Genomic DNA, 21042 nt, shown 5'->3' with positions numbered 1-21042 from the left:
CTTCCCTCGTGTCCTTCCAGGAATGGTGAGTGTGGGGTGGGGGATAGAGGAAAACGTCTTCTCCACTCACACTGCCCCACTCTCCTCTTCCAGGGCGTCCTCAGTTGGGTCCCCGACCTAGTCTCGGCCTTCCTCTCTCCCGAACCTGCTGTGGTTTCCACTCCTCTGATACCAGGGCTGCCCAGGGCTTGGCTCTGGGGCAGGCACTCACCCTCAGGCGGTGGGTGGAGCACTTGCTGGGGATGGTGGCACGTGGGCGTCTGTGTCCGCGGTGCAGGTTTGGGGGGTTCTGAGTCCCCGCCGATCTGAGAAGCAGTTATTCTCACTCAGTGTAAGGCCAGGGTTGCCCCTTTAAACGAGGGCTTCCAGAGGACTTCAGGGAAGTTTCACTAAGTGTAAAATTTTCTTGTGAGTTGACTAGTTGGCGTTATAACTGTTTACTAAGTAAAGTCTGTGTTTCGGACGGTACAGAAAAGTTCTCTACGTGCTGTTTCATTCTAACTTTCTAATCTCGGTTTTACTCTTTTGAGTTGTCAGGGGCTCTGTGGAAAGGCCTCCTTGCCCCTCCCGCTGCTGTGGCCTTAACCTAGGTGCTGTCCTGGCACCAGGAGCCCAAGTTTGCTGAGCAGTGTGGTTGCTTAAATGGGCGGGAGTGGCGGCTGCGGGGGCCCTCCTGTGGGGTCGGGGGTCTGACCAGGATGTGGACTCGGAGCTGGGGGAGCTGAGTGTGGCAGTTCCTGCCGGTTCGGTTGGAGGACTATCTCCTGAGCCGACTGGCATTTTAAGTGCTCACGGGGGGCTTCATGAGGCTTTCAGCTCAGGGGAGGGCCTCGCGCGCTGGGCATGGGGCGAGGCTGGCACCACGCTGGGGTCTCAGGCTCGCTGTGCTTCAGTTTTCAGGAGACGGACGGGGCCTGGCATGGCGGGTGTCTGGCGCTAGCGGAACTGGGCAGACGAGGCCTGTTGCTCCCTTCCCGGCTCTCAGACGGTGAGTGCAGCTCACACTGCGTGGTCGGGCCTCCCTGCCCTGTGCTCCCAGCCTTCTTTCTCCCATGGGCCCATTGACTCCTCCCCTCCCCTCCCCTCTATGGTGGGCTCCCCCAGCGCATGCCTGCTGTCTGCCCGGATTTGGAGGGCCGGCTGGGAGCCGCTGCCTTATCCTCATAACCAGTTTCACCCCGCTGGAGTGGGGGCGATCACCCATTAACGGTGTGTGAGAGGCCACTGTGGTCCCCTGGGGCATGAGGCTCATGCTTGCGAAGGATCGGGGAGGGGGCTCAGCAGTGGGCCTGAGCAGGGGCACAGCGGGGTGGGTGTGCCAGTGTGGGGCTGTGGCCACCTGGAGCCCTGTCTGTGGTTGTGGGGACTGTCCCTGGAAGTGGCATCAGTGCCCCTGTGGGCAGAAGGGAGGGACATCCCGAAGGATGGAGAGGACCCCATCCTGGGTGTGTCACTATGGACGCCATGCATCCTGGGGCCACTTCTGTCCGTGCAGAGGGGGTGCAGCCCAGTACCTGAGCTCAGGGTGTCACAGGTGCTGGCTGGCACTTGGCATCGTGAGGCATAAGGAGGGCTTCTCGACCCCTGTTTCTGGGGACTCGTTCTGGTCATTTCTATAGCAGCTTTGTTGAGATATAATTTATGGAGCATTAAGTTCACCCATTTAAAGTGTCCAGTTTGGTGACTTACGGCATATTTGCAGAGTGTGCGACCATCTTATGTACCTCATTGTCCCTCAGAGGAAACCCTGCACCAGGGAGAAGTCACCCTGCCTCCCCTCAGCGCCCACCCCAGGCGTCCGCTAGTCTGCCCTCCGTCTGTAAAGTTGCCGCTTCTGGACACTTGTAAACGGCGTCTACGGTGGGGGTCTCCGTGTCTGACTTCTCTCCCTTGCTGGGCGTGTGTGACCTTCATCTGTGCTGTGCGGGACAGCGTTTCGAGGGTGGACGCCCACTGCGTGTCTTGCACTACTGGGTGGACGTGGGTCTTCACTCTAGTGATTGTGGATCGCGCGCTGGGAACATCTGTGTGTGAGTGTTTGTGTGCACGTAGGATTTGAGTTCTCTTAGTTGTAGACCTGGGAGTGGAATTGCTGGATCTTATGCTCAATCTGTCTGTAACTTTTTGAGAAACTACACACTGATTTCCAAAATGGTGGCACCACTGACACCCCTGCGATTCCTGTGAACTGTGTGAAGTGTGGTTCGGGGCATTCACTCCCTTTACCTCGCTGCACAGCCTTTGTCATCAGCGTCTGTTTCCAAAACTTGCCTTTCCCCAAACAGATACTGTCCACATTAAACACTCCCTCCCCTGGCTGATCTGTCTGCCTCTGTGACCTCTGACCTCGCCTGCTTTGGGGCCTCATGTGAGTGGAACTGTGGCGATTTGCCCTTTTGTGTCTGACTGACTTCACGCAGCATGATGTCTTCGGGGTCAGATCCACGTGGCAGCCTGCGCCAGAAGTGCACCCCTCGTGAGGCCTGAGTCACACTCCGCCAAGCGGCTCTTCCACGGCTTGCGCAGCTCCTCCTCTGTCGGGACACTGGGCTCGTTTCCCCCTCCTCACTGTGGTGGGTAATACTGCTGTAGGCGCTGGTGTGCACGCGTCTGCCTGAGCCCTCATTCCGTTTCTCTCAGGTGTGTACCTAGGACTGGAATTGCTGGGCTTCATGGTAATTCTATGTTTAGCTTTTTGAGGGTTTATGCTTTTTGTATGTAAAGGTTAGAAGCTTAGAGTTCTGAAGTCAGGTTCTATGTGAATACAGAGAGGTACTATGGCTGAAGAATCAGCGAGACTGTTTTTTTTGGTTACAAAGGTCTAGAACCCCGTTGTGCTTGTAAAGACAGATCCAGACAGCCTGCTGTGCGTGCAGGCCACCTGGGGGGAGTCACACTAGGGGGTGGTCCCAGAGCTGCTGTGAGCCCCTAGGTGGCCCCAGGACTACTGGCCTGCGGGGCCGCAGGAGGCCTGGCAGTCATCAGCCGCCTCTGGTTCCTCTTGTCACGGTAAGTGGTGGCGAATGCTTCTGGGTGAGCTGTAAAAAGGGTTCTTAGAATCTGTCGGCCTTGGAAGTGGTCTGTGTCCTTGGGTGTAAAGCATGAGGTGAGAGCTTGTCTGTGCGGCACGAGGCTGTGGGCCCAGAGCTGGAACAGCCCCCGTCACAGGGTTCTGCCCCCGGCAGCGTGCGGCCCTGCTGGAGAGCAGGGGCACCCTGATCCTAGCCTTTGTCAGAGTGAACTGGTGTATGAAACCTGAGGGCCGTCGTGCCGGCGATGGCAGCTGTGTGTGCGTTGGTTTCTGGGCAAGAGCGCGCCTGGTGGGCTCCTGGCAGGTGGTTGTCTGCAGGTGCACCTTGGGCGGGCTGCAGGGCCCCCCCGCGTCCTGGGTGACTTCAGACTCCTGTTGCCTGAAAAGAGTTGTGACAAGGTCTGCATCCCTTTTGTAAGTTGTAATCAGTGGTTTTTATAAATTTAACCTGTTGCAAAGCAGGCTCTTTGCCATCCTGAATAGTGTTACTTTAAAACAAAGCTATTACGTAACTGTTTATTTTTTTTTTAATTTATTAAAAATTTTTTTTGTTCAGTGGAGGTAATTATTTATTTTTAGAGGAGGTGCTGGGGATTGAACTCAAGACCTTGCACATGCTAAGCACACGCTCTGCCCCTGAGCTCCACCTTCCCCCCACTGTTTAAATACACCCAGTGGATCAGCCATTGTGGTACACTGAAACCTACCATCCTCCGTCCACATGCAGGGACTTACCCATGTCTCCTTGAGCCCATATTTCCGGTTACTTTTCCCAGAGAGTTTTCCCTGATGTCACGTATTCCTGCACTTAGTTAAGGTCTCTTACAGGTCTCCCCCTCCAGGGCCTTCAGTGAGAGGATGTCTGTGAATGCAAAGTCTGTTACGTTCTGTTCTGCCAAAAGGTACTGAGTATTTAAGAACTTTTCTAGATTGAGTTTTTGCAGAATTAGTTATTAGTAGAAACTAGATCAAGACAACTGAAAATGAAATTTTACTGGAACGCAGCTGTTCAGGTGAGCGTCTGGTTCAGCTGTGTGGTGTGTGGTGCTTATACTGAGAGTGAGCTGAATTTCTGCCTCAGCTTCTTACTGAACGTTTTAAATTTTCAGCTCTCAGTGCTGAGGCCTGTCCCACACGTGTCACCGGGAATGACGTTGGCTTTAATGGTGCCTGTTGTTTGAACTCTCCTCGGTCGGCTCTGTTGGGACCGCCTCTGTTTTGGCCAAAGTGTGAGTGAAAACCAGCTGCCTTGTGGAGAGAGGGCTTTCTCAGCCCCAGCCACTGTTTCTGGGCCCTTTGTCGGCCCTGCAGGTGGTGTATTGGCTGAGATGCCCTTGGATGGTGGGGAGGGGCCCACATGAGGCCGCAGGGCTGCTGGCTCTTCCAGGCAACAGCTTAGGAGGCCGTGGCCCGCGGGTGTCTGCGACGCTGGGCTGGAGCCCTGGTGGACGGTGGGCACGCTCCTGCTCACACGCTCTCACACAGCCGCTCACACAGGTGCACCCTTGTTCTCAGTTTATTCTAACTGGGGCTTCAGCTCTTTTCTCCTTTTCATTGAATTATTTATTGAGGCAAATACTCTGAAGTATAACCCAGAGTTTATGTTGGTCGTCTTTTTACATATCCTTAAGGTTCACCTATGAGTTTATTGGAAAATTAGCAACATACACGTCATTTTAGGAAGTGGAAAATGAGGCTGCATGAGTGAGAGAATTCACTGTAACGTGGTGAAGAAACAGCGCACGTGCCAAGTAGCTTCGCCAGCAACGCAGTCTGCCCAGTGGAAATAAATTACTTGTATAAATAGCGTCTGCTGTCAGCGTGTTTTTCAGTTGTCACGAATCACAGCGTCTTCACACACGGCATTTTGATGCTAGGGCTGGAAATGTCTTTTCTTGGCTTTTTTTTTTTTTAGGAATTGTTTACCTCAGAACACACAGATTTAATAGAAAAACAGTTAAACAGTTTGTTCTATTGCTATTTATAAGTGTTTTAAAGAGATTTTCTCTAAGATGCTAACACCCAAAAGTTACTTTTCAGTCCCATGCATTTCATTTGATCTTTTACAGAACGTTGAACTCATTAAGTCTTAAGTGTGAGTCATTCAAATATTTTACACCCCAAAGTGGAAGCACCTTTTAACGTTCATGCTTAGCATTTAGAGAACTGAATTGAATGCAGCTTCACTGCAGTTCTTTTTTGAGAAGAACACCGTGTTGTAAAAGCTGACCGGTGGAAAAGCGTTGGGAGCCAGGGGTGTGTGTGCTGTGCCTCCGCTGGGGCCGTGGCTCTAGGACACCCGAGTTCTCTTCCGCAGCGTGAGCACCCTGGTGGTGTCACTGGGCTTGGCCCTCTTGGCTCCCTGCTGGGACTTCCCTGCATCCCTTGGACTTGTCCTCTTTTGCCCTTTGGGTCTGAGGTCACACGGAGCCTCCTGGCTTTCTGGGGTGTGGTGGGAAAGTTCCTGGGCCGTGGGCTCCCCCTCGCCTGGCTGGCTGGTCCCTGCGCTGTAGGCCGCCAGCTGGCAGAGGGCCACGGCTGCCGTCTGCTTCTGCTCCTCGCTGTCCACTGCCTGTGTGTCCGGGGCCTCCCCGGGGCTCGCATCCCCAGAACTTGCTGGCTTCGTCCGCGCGGTGGGGGCTGTGGTGGGCTCGGGCCCACGTGAGGGGCTGTGGAAGGATGGCCTTGGGGTCAGGGCGTTGCAGGGGTCCTTCACCGAGAGGTTGAGGGGCACATCCTGCGGCTCCGTGAAGTCTCCGTAGGCAGGGGTGTGGGTGGCCGTCAGCTCAACCTCTGGCTTCTTGGAGAGGTTCAGCGGGGCCGTCCTGGAGCCGTCCTCCGGGCTGCAGGGCGTGGGGTCTAGGCCAGGAGAGGTGTGTCCGGTCTGAGCCGGGGCCTCTGCACTGCCGGCCTCGAGGCTGGAAGAGACAAGAGGAATCATCATAGGACCTTGCTTATGAGCGCTGGTGGGGCGGTTAGCGCAGCCAGCAGGACACCGGAGGGTTTGAAAATAAGAGTCGCTTACCTTTTTGGGGACTTGTCTCTGCTCTCTGGAGCCTGGGGGTGTGGGCACTCGGGTGGGAAGGCCACGGGGCTCTGTTCCGGTGCTTGGAGCCTGCCCGGCCCGCTGGAGGCTGGCTGGTCCGGGAGCCCGCACAGCCCGGTGCATGGCTGGCTGGTCTGCGTGAAGTTGGTGGGGCTCGGCCTTCCTGGGGAGCCTGTGGCCGCACTGCCTGCACGTGGGCTCATCTTGGTCCCTTCTGGGTCCCTCTGCCCGTCTCTGGAAGGGTCTTAGCCTCGTGAGTTGGACTCTCTTTCTCAAACTCTGTGTGTTTTCTGTGGGAGCTGGAAGAGTGTATCTTGGATGGACTCGAGGTTGGGTAGACCAGAGTGGCTTCTTCCAGTAGGTGAGGGCTCTGATCCCGCGAAATGCCAGCGATGGGGGGAAGTCTGAGACCATAGGAGGAGAAGGCAGACTCCGGTCTGTAAAATCCATAAGGAATTGGCAGATTGGAGTGGAACTGCTGGAAAACTCTGTAGTGGTCGTACGTGGACGGAGCTGGGTTCAGGTGCTTAGGGAGCGGCCCTGGGTGAGGCAGGAAGTGTCTCTGGTCTTGGGCTCCATAGACAGACAGCAGGGGGCTGTCACACTCGGCCGGGTTCCCGGCTAGAAGGTAGGGCGAGTAGATGGTGGCCAGTCCGTGCTCGGTGTAGAAGTGTGGTGGGTACTCTGGGACTGCAGGGTGCATGTACGGGGCAGTGGCTCCAAATCCCTTGGTGGAGGGGATTTTATGGGGGAACTCGGGCGGGAGAAAGGGGGAGCCTGCTTTCCACGGGTAGCCAGGAGCGTGGAAAGCGGACTTGGCGTGGAAGGAGGCAGCTTTGGCGGCAGGGTGGGGTGGGGCCAGCGCTTCAGGAGCCTCAGTGAGCTCCTGCCCTTTGAGCCTGTGCTCCCCGATGGGGACGAAGGCTGAGGGCCGCGTGGCGCCTTCCGTGGAGGGAGGGGTGCGCGTGGTGGCTTCCGCAGTGGGGCTTGGGGGCGCCGCTTCCTTGTGCAGAGCAGGCCGCTGCCCGGCACCCCTGTGGGGTCCACGTGCCTGCAGGTCTGGGTTCTCCTTGGTATCGTCCGTGGGCGGGCCGTGTTGAGGCTTGGTGTCCAGGTGCGCGAGAGCCCCCGGGCCAGGCTTGGATGAGGCGGGCATGGCCGTGGGGCCGGGCTGCCCAGCTGGCCCGGGGTCTGAGGAGCGTGGCTTGGGGCACCGGGGGGCGCGGTCCTGCTCGGACACGAGCGTGATGGAGTTCTTGCAGAGGCCCGTACTTCATGTGGTTGAAGAGGTGGGACTTCTCGTTGCACGTGAAGGGGCACTGGAAGCACTTGTACCTGAAGGGCTTCCCCGGGGGCCGGGGGATGTAGTGCGGCTTCTTTGGCTTCCGCTCCTTGAGGAGGCTCATCTTCCCTGTGCGGCCTCGCCAGCAGGGTTCACGCTGGGCTGTGAGGCGGCACGTCTGCTCCTGCTCTGCTCTCTCTCCGAGCTCTTACTTGAAGCCGGCTCCACGGGCTGCAGGTCCGATGAGGGATGTCTCACTCATCTGGGGTCCAGGAGCTGCAACGGGGAAGCAGAGCTTAGTGTCAGGACACAGGGTGGGCGGGCTGACCGAGACCGGCCTGTGCCCCCCCGGGCCACTGAGGACTGGGAGCAGAGGCCCCTGCAGCACAGAGGTTGCCCCACTCCTGGGGCAGGTTTGAGACGAGCCTCATCGGAGCCCCAGCTGCTGCGCCAGCAGCCTCTGTTCCCTCAAGTCTGGCCAAGGGCGTGTGTTCGGTGGAGGGTCTAGTGTCAGTTCTGAGCATACCTGTAATCCTCTTTTCGGGAACCTTTAGCCTGTGATCTGAGGCCTCAGATGCCAGGGGGCTGTGGACCGAGCAGGCTGGGTGGCTGTCGGGGTCCTGCCCCATCCGTGTGCCTATTGCCCTGCTGGCCTGACGGCTCTACCATGACCTGTGCGGCCAGGCTCGTGCGTGTGTGACACTCACATTCAGTGCAAGAGAAGTGTGACTGTAACATTCAGCACATCTGCCCTATTCAGTCACAGTGCTCGGTTCTACCAGAGAGTATTCAAAAACGTGGTTCCACCTTCCTGCTTCTAAATTCACATGTGGAAAGTCCGCTTTCTTGGTCTGTGGCATTTGTGTTGTCCCAGACACAGACGTGGTGCTATTTGGGTGACTCTGTGCACCTGTGAGTGCCCCGAGTTCTTACTCACTGCCGCGTTTCTGCGGCTCACCTTGTGAATGGCGTGGTTGGTCCCCGCTTGGCCAGGAGGCCTGGATGTGTGTGGACTGCTGAGAGCACTGCGGGCCCGGGAGCCTGCCTGCCGTTCTTGGCCACACCTGCAATGGCAAAACCGAATCTCTGCAGCCCTCGTGGTCAGGGTGAAGCTGCGGCGAGTGGTGCCAGGACAGCTGGATCCTGAGGCCTTCCCCCTGCAGTAGGGGCTGCGGAGTTGCCTCCCCCTGGGGCTTCCTGTCCCTGCCCACCTGCCAAGCTTAACAGGGGGTCTCAGCCGGGGTTCCCTGCACACCCCGGGGCTTGCCCTCTGCCTCACACCCTGAAGCTGAGAACAAAGACGTGAGGTCTGGGAGGATCTCCGCAGCCGGGTGCGGCTGCGTGTCCTGGACCAGCCCATGGGGTGACTGCGTCTTAGAGAAAGCCTGTGGGTGGGGAGGGCTGGGGGCGGGCCAGGAATCAAGGCTGGCACTTTACTTTGCGTTAAAAATGTAGAAAGGATCTGGCTTCTAAATATTTTCAAACAGCTTAAAAATAAAGTTAAAAGGAAACAGTTTAAGAACTTCTCAGCTGTGGTTGTGCTGTAAGGAATGAGCAGATATGGTCAGTCCTGAGTCTTGTGAAATTGTGTGTGCAAAGCGTCACCTTCTAGACATTGGGTTGGTTAAAACATTCGGCTGGAAAGCAGCCTTTTAAAAATAGAGAAATATGCACTGGAAATCTAAGAGACTGGTTTCACAAAATGAAACAGTTACCTTTAAGTGCGTCTCTCCCGCGTCCCACACATGGAGATGAGGTCATGGGTAGTTTGCGGGAGGGTGAGAAGGCTGCGGAGTCGGGTTTTAATTTCACTGGGATATCTTAAATTCTGAGAAAGCCATCCGATTTTCTTCTCAGCAAACTGGTTTCTCTACTCAACTATACATATTTCTTAAAAACACAAAAACCTCTCTCCCCCAACAGACTGCTCTGTTTTATCACCAGTTTGCTCAAAGATGTGTTTCTTTCCTTGGAGGTGGCCGGGGGTGGGGGGGTCCTGCAGCCTCTGCTGTGCGGGAGTTTCTGCAGAGCAGGGTGCTCAGGCACGTATTTTGGAAGAGAAATGAGATTTTTGGCTGCCCCCCTAATGGGGGGGCAGGGGCCCCAGGCCCCCTTTGCAGGTGTTTGTTGGCAGGGTGTGGGGTGGACAGAGGCCTGGCTGGGGCACCTGGTGCCTGGCTCTGCACCCCACCCCCACAAAGCCCCACACAGACAGTTAAACCTGTGCTCATGGCTCTGCGTCTTACTAACTTCCCTACTTGTAAAGGGAAAACGTGAAATCATTCTTTATGAGTTCATTCCCTGCCTTGAGGGGCAGGTATGCCCTGGGCTATAAAAGCACCATCTCCTTGCCTCCCTTCAGGAAGCGACTTCAGCCAGCGCGGGGCCAGCCCGGTACGTCAGGGCGGCCTGTGCTGGCACGTCTCCTCATGCTCCCTGGTTCTGAAGGCGTGAGAACCTCTGCAAGTCAGGTTCCCATGATTGCACAGGATGTGTTACGGCGGAGATCTGAACGCGGGTGATTTCATCACTAGCTGGGAGTACCAGGATCAAAATGATGACAGCTGCGAAACGTTTATCAAGTGTGAGCCCGCGTCTGGTGATACCGGAGAGGACGCAGACACACCCCTCCAGCGCCCAGACCGCGTGAGCCCTGAATGAACCAGAAATCCCCTCGGGACTTAAGACAGCAGTGACGCCAGCTCTAGGAGCTGATACTTCCAGGCAAAAATTTAAGTAAACCCACTTTGATTACGTTTTCTCAGTGGTTTATAGGAGGCAAATAATACCTAAGTTACCACACTATTACCCAAAAGAGTTGTTTGGGAAATTACTGCTTTTATGTTAATATGTACTTTTTTCAGTCCAGTGGTGCCCACAGTTTTGGTCTGAACTTTCTGTTCCTCGGCCAGTTAGGCTGCAGGCACAGCAAACAGGTTTTCAGGGGATGGTTTCCTTGTCCGTGTTCTGGGAGGTGAGTGTTCTGGGGTGTGATTGATGGAGTCTCAGGAGCGGTCGTTTCAGTAACTTTGAGTAAACTGACCTCAGGGTTGCAGTTTGCTAATTGAAACAAGGGAGCACAGCTGCTTCAGGTGCTGGTGGAGGCGGCAGGTTCACTTGGTCATAAGAAGGCAACAGTGTTGGAGAGGGAGGTGGGGTAAGCTTCCAGGGGGACGCCTTCTAGGTGAGGTCTGCAAGGGTGAGGGAGCCTCCCCACCTACAGGGACAGGGTTTGCGACCTGGTCAGTTTACATCTGCCAGGCTGGCTGCTTGCTGGCAGCGGAAAAAGGGTGTCATTGCCAAAACAATAAATCCGGAACTTTAACTGTTTGTAGTAAGCTGTGGATTAGCAATAGACACGAGGTTTTCCTGAAGGTGGTAAGAGGTGCTTCACTGTCCTCGCCCTGGGTGGTACATGTCTGGAGGGGTGCCTCCAGGTTCACACAGTGGCCCTGGGTTTGTCTTTCCTTGGAGAACTGCGGTGTTAGCATGTTTTAAAATTCAGATGTTAGGGGGAGGGTACAGCTCAGTGGTGGAGCTTGTGCCTAGCATGCACGAGGTCCTAGGTTCAATCCTCAGTACCTCCATTAAAAACAAGTAAATAAAATAAAGCTAATTGCCTCCCCCCAAAAAGATTAATTTAAAAAAATTCAGATGTTAGCCTAACCCTAAAGGGATGTTTACGTGGCAGTATTTTTCACCCTTGTGCGTCCCGCTGGGTCGGAGCCCTGCTTGTCGCACGCCTTCCCACAGCTCGGGCAGGGGTGCTGGGCTAGAACGCGGGAGCGGGTCTCTGCTGGGCTCAAGGGTGGCGGGCGGGCCCTGGGAGCCACGTCAGGCCGAGCAGCAGGTGTGGCGTCCACGCTGCAGGGGAGGGTGTGGGGAGCCTGAGCTGCCTTCATTTCGGACACCCCCTTTGAGCTCTGCCAGCCTCTGCCTTGCTCAGCCCTTGGGGCCGGGAGTCGGGGCGCCAGGCCCGCACAGCACTCCAAGCGGCCTGCGGTTTCGGGGTCCACGAAGCACCAACTGGCAGTGACTGAATGGCTTCCTAAGTGTGGACAGTTCACGGGGTCGCCAGCTGTTCGGGCAGCCATGAGTGGCTGGCACGTCTAACAGGGTTCTGAGGAGCCTGAGCTCTGGAAGCTGGGCGAGAGAGAGGCTTCTTCCTAGCTTTGATGGGACACAATGGAGGTAATTGCAGCTTAACTTTACAGGGCACTGCTGTGACGTGCCGGGGAGCTATGCTTGTCATGCGTGCTAACCTCTGGGCTGAAGTTGTGCTGCAATATTCCTCTCGGGGGTGTCCAGCTGCCTGGCAGGCCGCCTCACAGGTGGAACGTTTTGAAGGGCACGCTATAATTACAATATTGTGATGTGGCGTTATTGCATAACTCAAGGACACGCCATTGTCGCCTACCCACTGGGGTGTCGCAAGAACAAGATTTGTGAGTTTTACTCCAATTGAGCTTTTCCAGTGATTAACCACCCCTCCCTCCCAGACTTTCGGTTCTTTGAATTTAAGGGTAAACTGAAAGACAGCCGTAACCTAGGGAAAGACAGTGTTCTTGGGGCACCGTTTGGAAGACTGAATCCAGGAAACAACCAGGGGCTCGCTGTGGTTTCGACCAAGATCCCAACTTTCAGACACAAGCTCCCAGCAGTAAACGCACACGGCTGTAACATTCGAATGGTGGTCAGTCCCCAGAGCCCAAAGCTCAAAGCTCACCCTGCCTCCTGCTCTGTATCCTCACGAATTAACGCTTAAAAGCACTGGAAGGACTTTATGAATACAAAATAAAAATCAGGGTAACAAATGCAGACAGATGTTCATTAAATGAAGTCTGACGCCAGTCAAATCTGACCAGTAGTTTGGTCAATAATTATTTTCCTAGAGGAACATGAACTTTGTAAGGTTAACACAACCCCTTCTTGTGTATGTAGGGATTCTCTCTAGTTAAGGGTTTGTTGTTGTTGTTGTTCAGCTTATGTCAAAACAGTACTTATTTTAAACTCAAAAGATTTTAAAGTTAAAGATTTATAAATTAAAATCAGCAACTGTCTCATTACACATATATCTGATTCCTTTATGGAATTTATTGTAGTTTACTTTTAAGGTGAGAAGCAGACACAGTAACATAAATCTACAGATTTGAGTTTTGGTCTAAATTTTATGAATTCTATGGTAGAAACGAGGACCGAATACCCGGATAAGCTTGTTACCCGGCTCCCAGAGTAAAGGGTAAGGCTTATTAGGAGTTCTGTGACAGAGGCACCTGCTGGGTCCTGAGCAGCCGGGGAGGGAGGAGAGGGCGCTCACCGCAGGGCGGCTGCCGGGACCCTGCGCGGGAGGAGGCGCCCTGCGGGCCCGCGGCTCCGAGGGAAAACGCGCGCTGAGCGGAGCGGTACTCACCGGCGGCGGGCGGCGGGCGGCGGGCGGCGGGCGGCGGGCGGCGGGCGCGAAGCCGGACCTGCTCTCCCGCGCGCTCCCCGGAGACTGGGGCGGCCGCGCCAGGGGGCGGGATTTAAGGGCGGGAGCCGAGCCCTCGGGGCGTAGAGATGCACCTGATATTCCCTCCGCCCGCAGCTACGATTCGTGTGTGCGCACCCACCGAGCTGCCGCCCCGCGCCACTGCCTCTGGGCGCGGGGCCGGGAGGGGGGGTGGGGGTCCAGGCGCCGGGAAGGGTCCCCCCACCTCCCCTCCCCTCCCCCTCGTGCGCCGTGGACCCGTCCGGGGGGAGCGCGTCTCCTGGCGCGGAGGCCGCCGCCCGTTCCTCCCCGAGGGTCGCGCGGAGCCCGTGTCCCCCTCCCGCCCCGGCCCTCCCGCCCGGAGTAGGGTGGGGGCAGCCTGGGCGCCGCGGGACCTGCCGCCGCACGCCCGCCGCCCGGCGCCCTGCGCCCGGCGCCCGCAGCCCGGGACGCGCTTCCTCGCTGTTCCCGGCAAATAACCGAGACTCCAGGCAAGCGATTCGCAGCCCTGCTCGCCCAGGGCCTCGATGCCCCCCGGCGCCTCCGAGGGTGCGGGCGAGGCAGGTGTGCCCGCCTGTGCCAGGGTGGGCCTGCCCAACGCGGTGCCTTTTATTTAGTTTTTCAGTTTAAGCTTAAGATTTTACTTGGCTTTGCCATTATATTGAACTGAAAAAAAAAAAGGTTTTAGTTGCTTTTGCCCAAATTAGACGTGTTGCACATCGTTCAGGGAGTGAAAAATAGTTCTGAGTCTTGTGGCAGGAAACACCGACTCCTGACCCCTCGCGCCTGCTGGTGTCCCACCTGTGACCCACGGTTTAAACCCACTGCCCATGTTATGGTCTCGCGATTTGGGGGACCGGAGTCGGGCCTCTGCTGGGCCATCCTGTGTCTGCAGCTTGGTGGGCACTCACCTGCCTCGTGTCCCGGGGCAGCAGGGTCCTCCTCCTCCCCTTGGCTTCACTCCAGAGGCCTCTCTGGACGGTGGTCAGCCTCACTCACTCGGGACTCAAAGGAGCCCACAGCAGAGGCTCCCAGTCCTCCGAGAGGCCGGATGGGGAGCTGTTCCCAGCACCTCCGTGTCACACCTGACTCCGGGTTTGAGGGGGGTGGGCCCCACCTCTCAGTGGGAGGGTGCGGCTGGCTGCTCCCTCCCATCCTCCATTAGGAGCCCCACTAGACCTTTACTCCGGGGCGAGGGTTTTGGTATTTGCCTTTTGTCATCCAGATGCATCACTGTCGCTAGTTTTGTTCCCTCCGCCCACCTTGCTGCTCCTGGGTTTGGGTGTTGTCTGCGCTGCCCTTGATGGGAAATGAGAGTGTAGCTCTCTGGCACCTCTGCCTCCACTCCTGCCTGCCCCGTCACCCGAGGTTTCCTCCACCAGTTCCCTGCACTGGGGGCCAGGTCTCCTGGACCCCACATCGTCCCCTCTCTGCTGATCCTTCGGGCGTGAAGCACAGCATTTTCATGGGGTCCTGAGCGCAGGAGAGGCGTCTGGAGACCCTGAAGGATTGGAGTGTCTGTTTCCTCCCCTCCTACCTAGTTGATGGTCCAGCTGGGCGTAGAACCCTAGGCCAGTGCTTTCAGTGCTGCTGCTGTGAAGTGTGGGGCGGCTCTGATCCTGACTCTGCCTCTGCATTTTCACTCGAGACAGTTCAAACGTACAGATGAGTTGAAAGAACGTGGCGGTGAACGCTCACACCAGGATTCCGCCATGAACATTCTCCTGCTCTGCCTCATGGCCCCCACGCCCCCACCCCTCATCCACATGTTCATCCGTCTTACTGATTTGCTGTGTGTCAGTCAGTAGCAGACACCACTCATTTTACCCTGAATGCTTCAGCAGACGTATCATGAACTGTTCCCACTTCCTCTCGTACAGGTAGGATTTACCTGTGGCGAGGGCACAGGGCCCCGAGTCTGGAGCGCTCCCCGGTCGGAAAGTGGAACGTTCTGGTCGCTACACCAGGCGGCTGTGTTGCCTTCCGTCACAGATTAGTTACGCCTGTTGTAGGATTTTGGTCTAAAGGGTGATTCCTGGTTCTGCATGGGCCGCCACTTCTCTCCCGCAGGCTTTCTCTGCCCTCCGTGTTCTCGCCTTCCTAAACTTTCCCTTCCTACCCTTCCTTTTCTGCTATTAGGAGTTTTGGTTTCCAAGAGTTCCTTCTTGTTCTCTGAGTGTTCCTTTTTTAGTGTCTTATTCTTATTTGGTAGCTGCAATAGCTTCTCTTACTCCCCTGAGGATTTTAATGATGGCTTTTTGGCAGGTGGTGTGGTTCTCCCTGCAGGGTCTCCATTTCTTCCACAAAGGACTTCTGTTTTCTTTCACCTGCTTATATCGCCAGAGAGTTCACTGTCTTAGGGGGCAGGGGGTTAGGCATCTGTTGGGTGTCTCTAGGTGTAAGGCTTTGTGCTAAAATTCTGTCTTCATTAATCCGTTTAATCACTGCAACAACTCTTCGAGTGGAAACAATCACCCGCCCAGTTTGCAGAGTCAAACAGCACAGAGAGGGCAAGTAACTTGGCTGAGGCCACCCAGCCTGAAGGGTGACAGAGCAGAGCCTAGTGGGAGGGCTGCCCTGGGGCAGGGGTGCTCATGGCCCAGTAGGGTGGGGGACCCCTGCTCTCTGGCTGGGCTGCCCACTTGAGTTTTGGCTCAGTTCTTTCCTCCTCCGGTGACCTGGGGCAGTTCCTTGACCTGGGCCTCAGCCTTCTCGACTGTAGAAGGTGCCCTGGGGGCCTTGACTCGTGGAGTTCCCCTTGGGACCTGATGAGTTAATCACAGCATCCCACAGAATTGCATTTGTATGGTGGGAGTGGTCTGCGTCATGAGACGAAACGTCTTTGATGAAGGAAACAGATCACTTATATTTTAGACCTTAGACATAAATACAAGGCAGTTTTTACTGTTTACACTCCTCTTGGTGCTGCACCCGGTGGGAGGGTAAGGGCGACAGAAACTCCATAAAAAGTTCAAGACGTGATTTCAGTTTCCCTGACTTTGGTCACTGTTGGGCAGTCAGCCCCACCAGCTGCCACGTCTTCTGAGAGGTCGACTCCTCATGGCCCCGGCCCCAGGGAGGGCACTGGGAACCGTTCCTGAGGCCAAGGGGCACCTCGCTGCCCAGATGGTACCTCGGGGGTCACGGGAGAGGTGTCGTGGCTCAGGCCAGCAGGTAGGACGCTGCTCCCCTGGGAGGAGGTGGGCAGTGAGGCTGCTGGAGGGAGGGCAGCTTAACACGTGCACATACATGCACACGTGCACACACCTGCATGTGTGCACACATCCATGTGTACACGTGTGCACACACTTGCTCACTGAGCCTCGGTTAAGGGCAAGATGGCCGAGGACAGACATCTCTCCAGGCTTCGGGCTAGAGTTGAGTCTTGCAGGAGGTTTGGGGCTGAGGCGCCGTGGCGCTGCCCCGGGTCCGTGTACCTCAGGCCGGTGTGTTCGCTCTTGAGGTCCGCGGTGCTCCTCGGGGTTGCTCGCTTGGATGTGGACGTGGCCCCGTAGAGGGGAAGCCCACCCGGGGCACTGGCCCTGGGGCCGCAGTGTCCGGCCGGGCCCTCTGGCGCTGTGCGTCTCTTTGGGACTTGCCTTGTTTCCATGCTGCCCCTTCCACGCTGGGCCTTGGTGCCGAGGAGGATTTTCCCCGCGTCTCTGAGCTCTGTGCTGGCCTGTGGCCTTGGGGTCTGCTTACGGAGGGGAGGCTGTGTCCTGGAGGGTCCTCCACTTTCCTGGGGCCCTCGTGCTGCTCAGAGGTGCTGCCTTGGCCCTGCTCGCCTGTTCCCTGCTCCAGGAGGCTGCCCCGGAAGGGACTGGCGCCTGGGCCCCAGTGGAGCTGAGTGTGAAGCTGGGCCCGGGAGGCCCAGTGGGGAGCGCGGGGCTCACGCCAGCCCACGTGGGAGCTGGAACTGGGGCGTCTCTCCCAGGCGAAGCACGTGGCTTCTCATTAAAAAACATGCTGAAGATGTCAGTGGATTTTTGCTTCTGGGCAATAGAAATGAAAGTAGAGTTTCTGTGGCCGGCTTGCAAGGTAGGTCGAGTTGTGTGAGGTGTTCTGGGAGTTTAGTGTCGGCCACTTTACTTCCTCTGATGAGTGAGCGGAGGGCTTCATTGGTAACTGGAAGTCTGAGGTGTGTAATTCATTACTTGGGGTTTAATTTGCTTGTTACTCCAGTAATGCCACCATTTGAATGTGGAAGTGGAGCTGCTCTGTTTGGAGGGGGCGCACAGGCCCCTTCTTCGGCTGGGCTGTCCTGTGCCCGGGGCTCCAGAACGGTGGCTGTGTGGCTGCTGGTTTTGGTGTGTGGCCCGTGGGCAGCTTTTGTACCCATGGCTCCCATGCTCCCCCCACCCCCAAGGAAGGTGGAGCCTGGCGGAGCTGCGCTGGACCTGGCGCTCCTAGCACCTCGGGCGCCAGGGCGGAGGAAGGGCCAGGGAGGGATTCTGCGCCTCTGGGTTTAGAGGGGGCCACGAAGCCCAGCCCCGTGCGATGGGCTCTGCCTTCTGGTCTCAAGTGAAGCCTGAAACCACGAGCTTCAGCTGGTTTTGTCTTTGACTGGGAACCTCGTTCACGCTGTGAGTCTGGGCCAGGTTCTGAGGGTTCCCACAGCTTTCCTTGGCCCTCCCCCTCCCCTCCCCTCCTCTTCCCCTCCCCCCCCCTCGCCCCTCCTCTCACCCCACCCCGCAGCAGTGTGCCTGTGTTTTAGGATGCTCACTGGTCCCTTCTCAGGCTGCTTATAATTTGTCTCCTTTCATTGAATTCGTCTTTAAAAGGTGCTTTTTATGTGTCATTTTGGTATGTTCACAGCCACATGCAGAAGTCACTTAGATTGAACAAGGACCAGGAAACAAATTGGCGCGTAAGTTTCTTTTCCTTTCTTCCTCATGCTGCAGGTGACACCAGTGAACGACAGCGAAGAGCCCCCTGAGCCCCTCCCTCACTCTGCTTGATAGCGCGTCAGTGCCCCACGCTCCGGTCCCTCAGGGCCACCGTCCTGCTCCGTCCACAGCGAGAATCCTTCCTCCCTCTACTTCCAGACATTTGTATCGGTTCTTTTCCAAATCTTCCCCGTTCCCTCGCCGTGGCTTCTGCTCTTCCGTTCACGTGTTTACTGTTCCGAGCCTTCTCTGCGGGTACTGTCCTTTTAGGTCTGTTGTCCCAAGTTCTTGAGCTGCTCATCCTTCAGTTACATCTGAGACTCTCCCTCGTGTGCCTACTCTTCTTACGTGACTTGTTTTTATTTTCATTTTTTGGTGGGGGGAGGTTTTTAGGTTTACTCATTGATTTATTCTTAGAGCAGGTACTGGGGATTGAACCCAGGACCTCATGCATGCTAAGCATGCACTCTTACCACCTGAGCTATACGCTCCCCCCTCTTCTCATGTAATTTAACGTGACCGAGTTTTTCTTCTCCAGGCACCCGGGGGATGGCCTGGCGTAGGCTTCCGCCCCCGCAGCCTTGTCCCTTCAGGGAGATGTGCGTGGCCCAGGCTGGGGCTCTGACTTCTCGGGGAGTCCTCCCTCTCTTCCAGAGCCCCACTGGCAGCTGCACTGGCCCTTTCTTTCTCCAGGAGCCCCCGCCTGAGTTTCTGGGAGCTTGGTGGTCACAGTGGCCCAAGGCCATGTGTCCTGACTGTGGGTGTTAAACCAGACCCTCAGCCAGTAGGGTTGGTGCTGTTCCAGGCCTGCTGTTGGATGTACTTGCTGGAAATAATTGAAGTAACAGTTTGAGGGAGAATCCTCACCTGAGTGCTTGCTGGGTACTGGACGTTGTGATGTGTATCATGCAGACGGGAGGGCAAGGCTCATCTGGAGCCTCGCGCACGACCGCCCTCTTCTCTCCGCACCGCGGTGCTGATGGTCCTGCCCACAGCCACCACTATGCTGCTGCCCTGGCCTCACATGGTGCCTGCTGGGGTGAGTGGGGCCCTCTGCCAGCGGCCTGGTCCCCGCTGGCTCTGCAGGCAGGTGTGTGACTAGGACGGCGCGTGGCCGCTGGTCTGCTGGCCGCCTGTGGTGCAGGGTCTCCCCCCTCCCCCCCGCAGGTCCCCGCCCCAGCCCCATATGCTCAGGCGGCTCTGAGGTGACGTGTGCGGGCCCTTCCCCTGTGCCCACATCCTCCAGGTTGGAGGCTGGGAGGTGGGAGGGTAGGTGTGGGCATTGCAGCACCTGCTCCGGGGCCTGCTTGTCCTTGCTGCCCCCTCCCCGTGCCCAGGTCCTCCTGATACCAGGTCCCACAGCAGAAGCAGTGGGCACTGGGGCCCTGGCCCCACGTCTGCTGTGACCCCTGGGAAAACGCGTCACTTGGCGTCACCTGTGACTGGCACAGGTGCCTAAGCTGTACTGGAGGCCGTGAGAAGCGGCAGTCAGTGGGGCGGCAGGGAAAGTGGGCGAACCTAGGGTCCTCCTGAGAGCTCAAAACACCCCTCTGTCTTGTGGACAGTTCAGTTAGGAAATGAAACAGCGGGAGCCTTGTGTGTATGACTCGGACGACAGAGAAACAGGCCTGGTGCCGTAGGTTCGCGTTGGGCTCTGCAGCTGCGGCCGGGGGCTCCTTAGTCTCAGGAACACTTCCTGGCAAGGCTGTAAAACAGGTCTCAGGACGTTTCAAAGAACCTTGGGTGTTCAGGCTACATTCTTTGACCAGAGCTCAATGTCAGGTACGGAAAAATAGAAGTGAGACATGAGGTTTTAGTTTGAAAGCTTGTGGGTTTCTATGTAACACATGAATCAAAGAAGAAATCTCAATCGAAATTTTATAATGAAAATTTTTTTAAAGACAGTATTGAGCAGTAACAGAATTATATATCAAAGTTTTTGTGATGCAGCTGATAGTACACTTCAGGGAAATTTAAAACCTTAAGCAGGAATTGTGAAACTGTGGCCCTCGGGCCCAGTCTGGCCTTGGTCTGTTTTTGTACGGCCTTGGAGCCAAGAATGGTTTTTCCTTTTTTAAACATAGTTTATGAAAAAGAAGAGAGGCAGCCAGCGGGCGGCCGAGCTGACTCTCAGGCTCCTGCCCTGTGCAGAGATCGCAGCTGACCTGCCTCAGAAACTTGTGAGACCAGAGAAGGGCCCCCAGTGCCAGGGAGACAGTGGCGAGCAGACACAGGTCCGGGAGATCAGAGGCGAGGAAGCCGACCGCAGCGGGAAGCTTCCCAGTCTGTGGACAGATGGTGAGCAGAGGAAGCAGAGCAGCAGTGTGGACGGCAAGACGGGCTCTGAAGCAGGTCCTGTGGAGATGAAACCCATGTGTCAGAGTGTCTTGGCTGCTGACTGTAATAGCTCGGATAAAACAGACGTCCCTTGAAAAATACAATTTATCAGAATTGACCCAAGTGGAAGTGGAAAGATAACTTCTCTGTCCTTCAGTGTTCTTTATTGATAAATTGGGACAATAACTCCCTGCCTAAGAGGTTTTAAACACAGGTCTATTAATATGTCATTTATGTTCCGTACAGGTCACCTGTTTGAAGTGTGCCGTCCGTGGCTTTTGTGTGTCCACAGGGCTGTGCAGCTGTCCCCAGAGTCAGTTCTAGAGCATTTTCATTGCTCCAAAAGGACCCCATCCATGCCCCTTGGCTGTCCCCGAAACCCTCGCTCTCCTCAGCGCCACACAGCTGTTGATCTGCCTTCGGTCTGGATTCGCCCATTCTGGTTGTTTCTTCTAAACAGACTCGTGCACTGCGTGGTCCTTTGTGACTGGCTTCTCTCCCTTAGCATGACGTTTGAGGTTGGTCCGCGTCGTAGCCTGTCAGGGTCTCGTCTCTTTTGCTGAAGAAGACCCCGTGTGGTGTGGCTCATTGCTGGGGCCGCCGTAACCAAACGTGGTAAGGCAGCGCTCAGGCGCTCCCGCACGGACCTCGAATCTGTCGTGCTCAGGGTTCCTTCTTGCGTCGCAGGCCCCCGCTTTGGGACAGATTCACTTCTTTGGCTTTAGAAGTTCCTCGGCAGGTGTGCTCCCAGCAGTTGTCCTGGGGGCTTCCCTGTTGCGTGCAGACCTCCTGTTCGCCGCTGCGCCTCGTCTCCTGCGGCTCCTGGGAGCCGCCTCTTTGTTTTCCGGTCTTCCCGTGATGTGTCCAGGAGTGGACGTCTCTTTATTTCTCTTCTCCCTCTGGGACGCCGTCTCCATGCTTCTCGTTCTTCGTGTCTTGTCTCCTTTTCTCCCTGGGTCGTGGTGTCTCTCTCCTGTGTCGCCTGGTTCTCTC

At 56.3% G+C, this 21042-nt stretch overlaps 2 protein-coding genes and 1 long non-coding RNA gene across 3 annotated transcripts in view; 2 read left to right on the top strand and 1 right to left on the bottom strand.

The window, feature by feature from the left end:
• TBCD (tubulin folding cofactor D) overlaps positions 1–21042 on the top strand; it is a 123595-nt gene that overhangs the window by 33344 nt on the left and 69209 nt on the right. Inside the window, 1 exon segment of the mRNA XM_032499083.1 lies at positions 894–988. Coding sequence (XP_032354974.1) covers positions 894–988 — 95 coding nt within the window.
• LOC116669355 lies at positions 3850–4838 on the top strand. The gene is made up of 2 exons (XR_004326753.1): positions 3850–3933; positions 4141–4838. It is a non-coding gene; the product is annotated as an uncharacterized LOC116669355 (long non-coding RNA).
• On the bottom strand, positions 4902–13894 carry ZNF750 (zinc finger protein 750). The gene is given in 5 exon segments (XM_006174248.3): positions 4902–5949; positions 6057–6324; positions 6327–7344; positions 7346–7635; positions 13738–13894. Coding segments are annotated over 4 exon segments (2052 nt in total). The 5' UTR covers positions 7484–7635; positions 13738–13894; the 3' UTR covers positions 4902–5321.

The sequence above is a fragment of the Camelus ferus genome, chromosome 16 (assembly GCF_009834535.1).
Source record: "Camelus ferus isolate YT-003-E chromosome 16, BCGSAC_Cfer_1.0, whole genome shotgun sequence".
Taxonomy (NCBI): domain Eukaryota; kingdom Metazoa; phylum Chordata; class Mammalia; order Artiodactyla; family Camelidae; genus Camelus; species Camelus ferus.
Note: the sequence above shows the minus strand (reverse complement) of the source record. Positions and strands in the feature narration are given on the sequence as shown.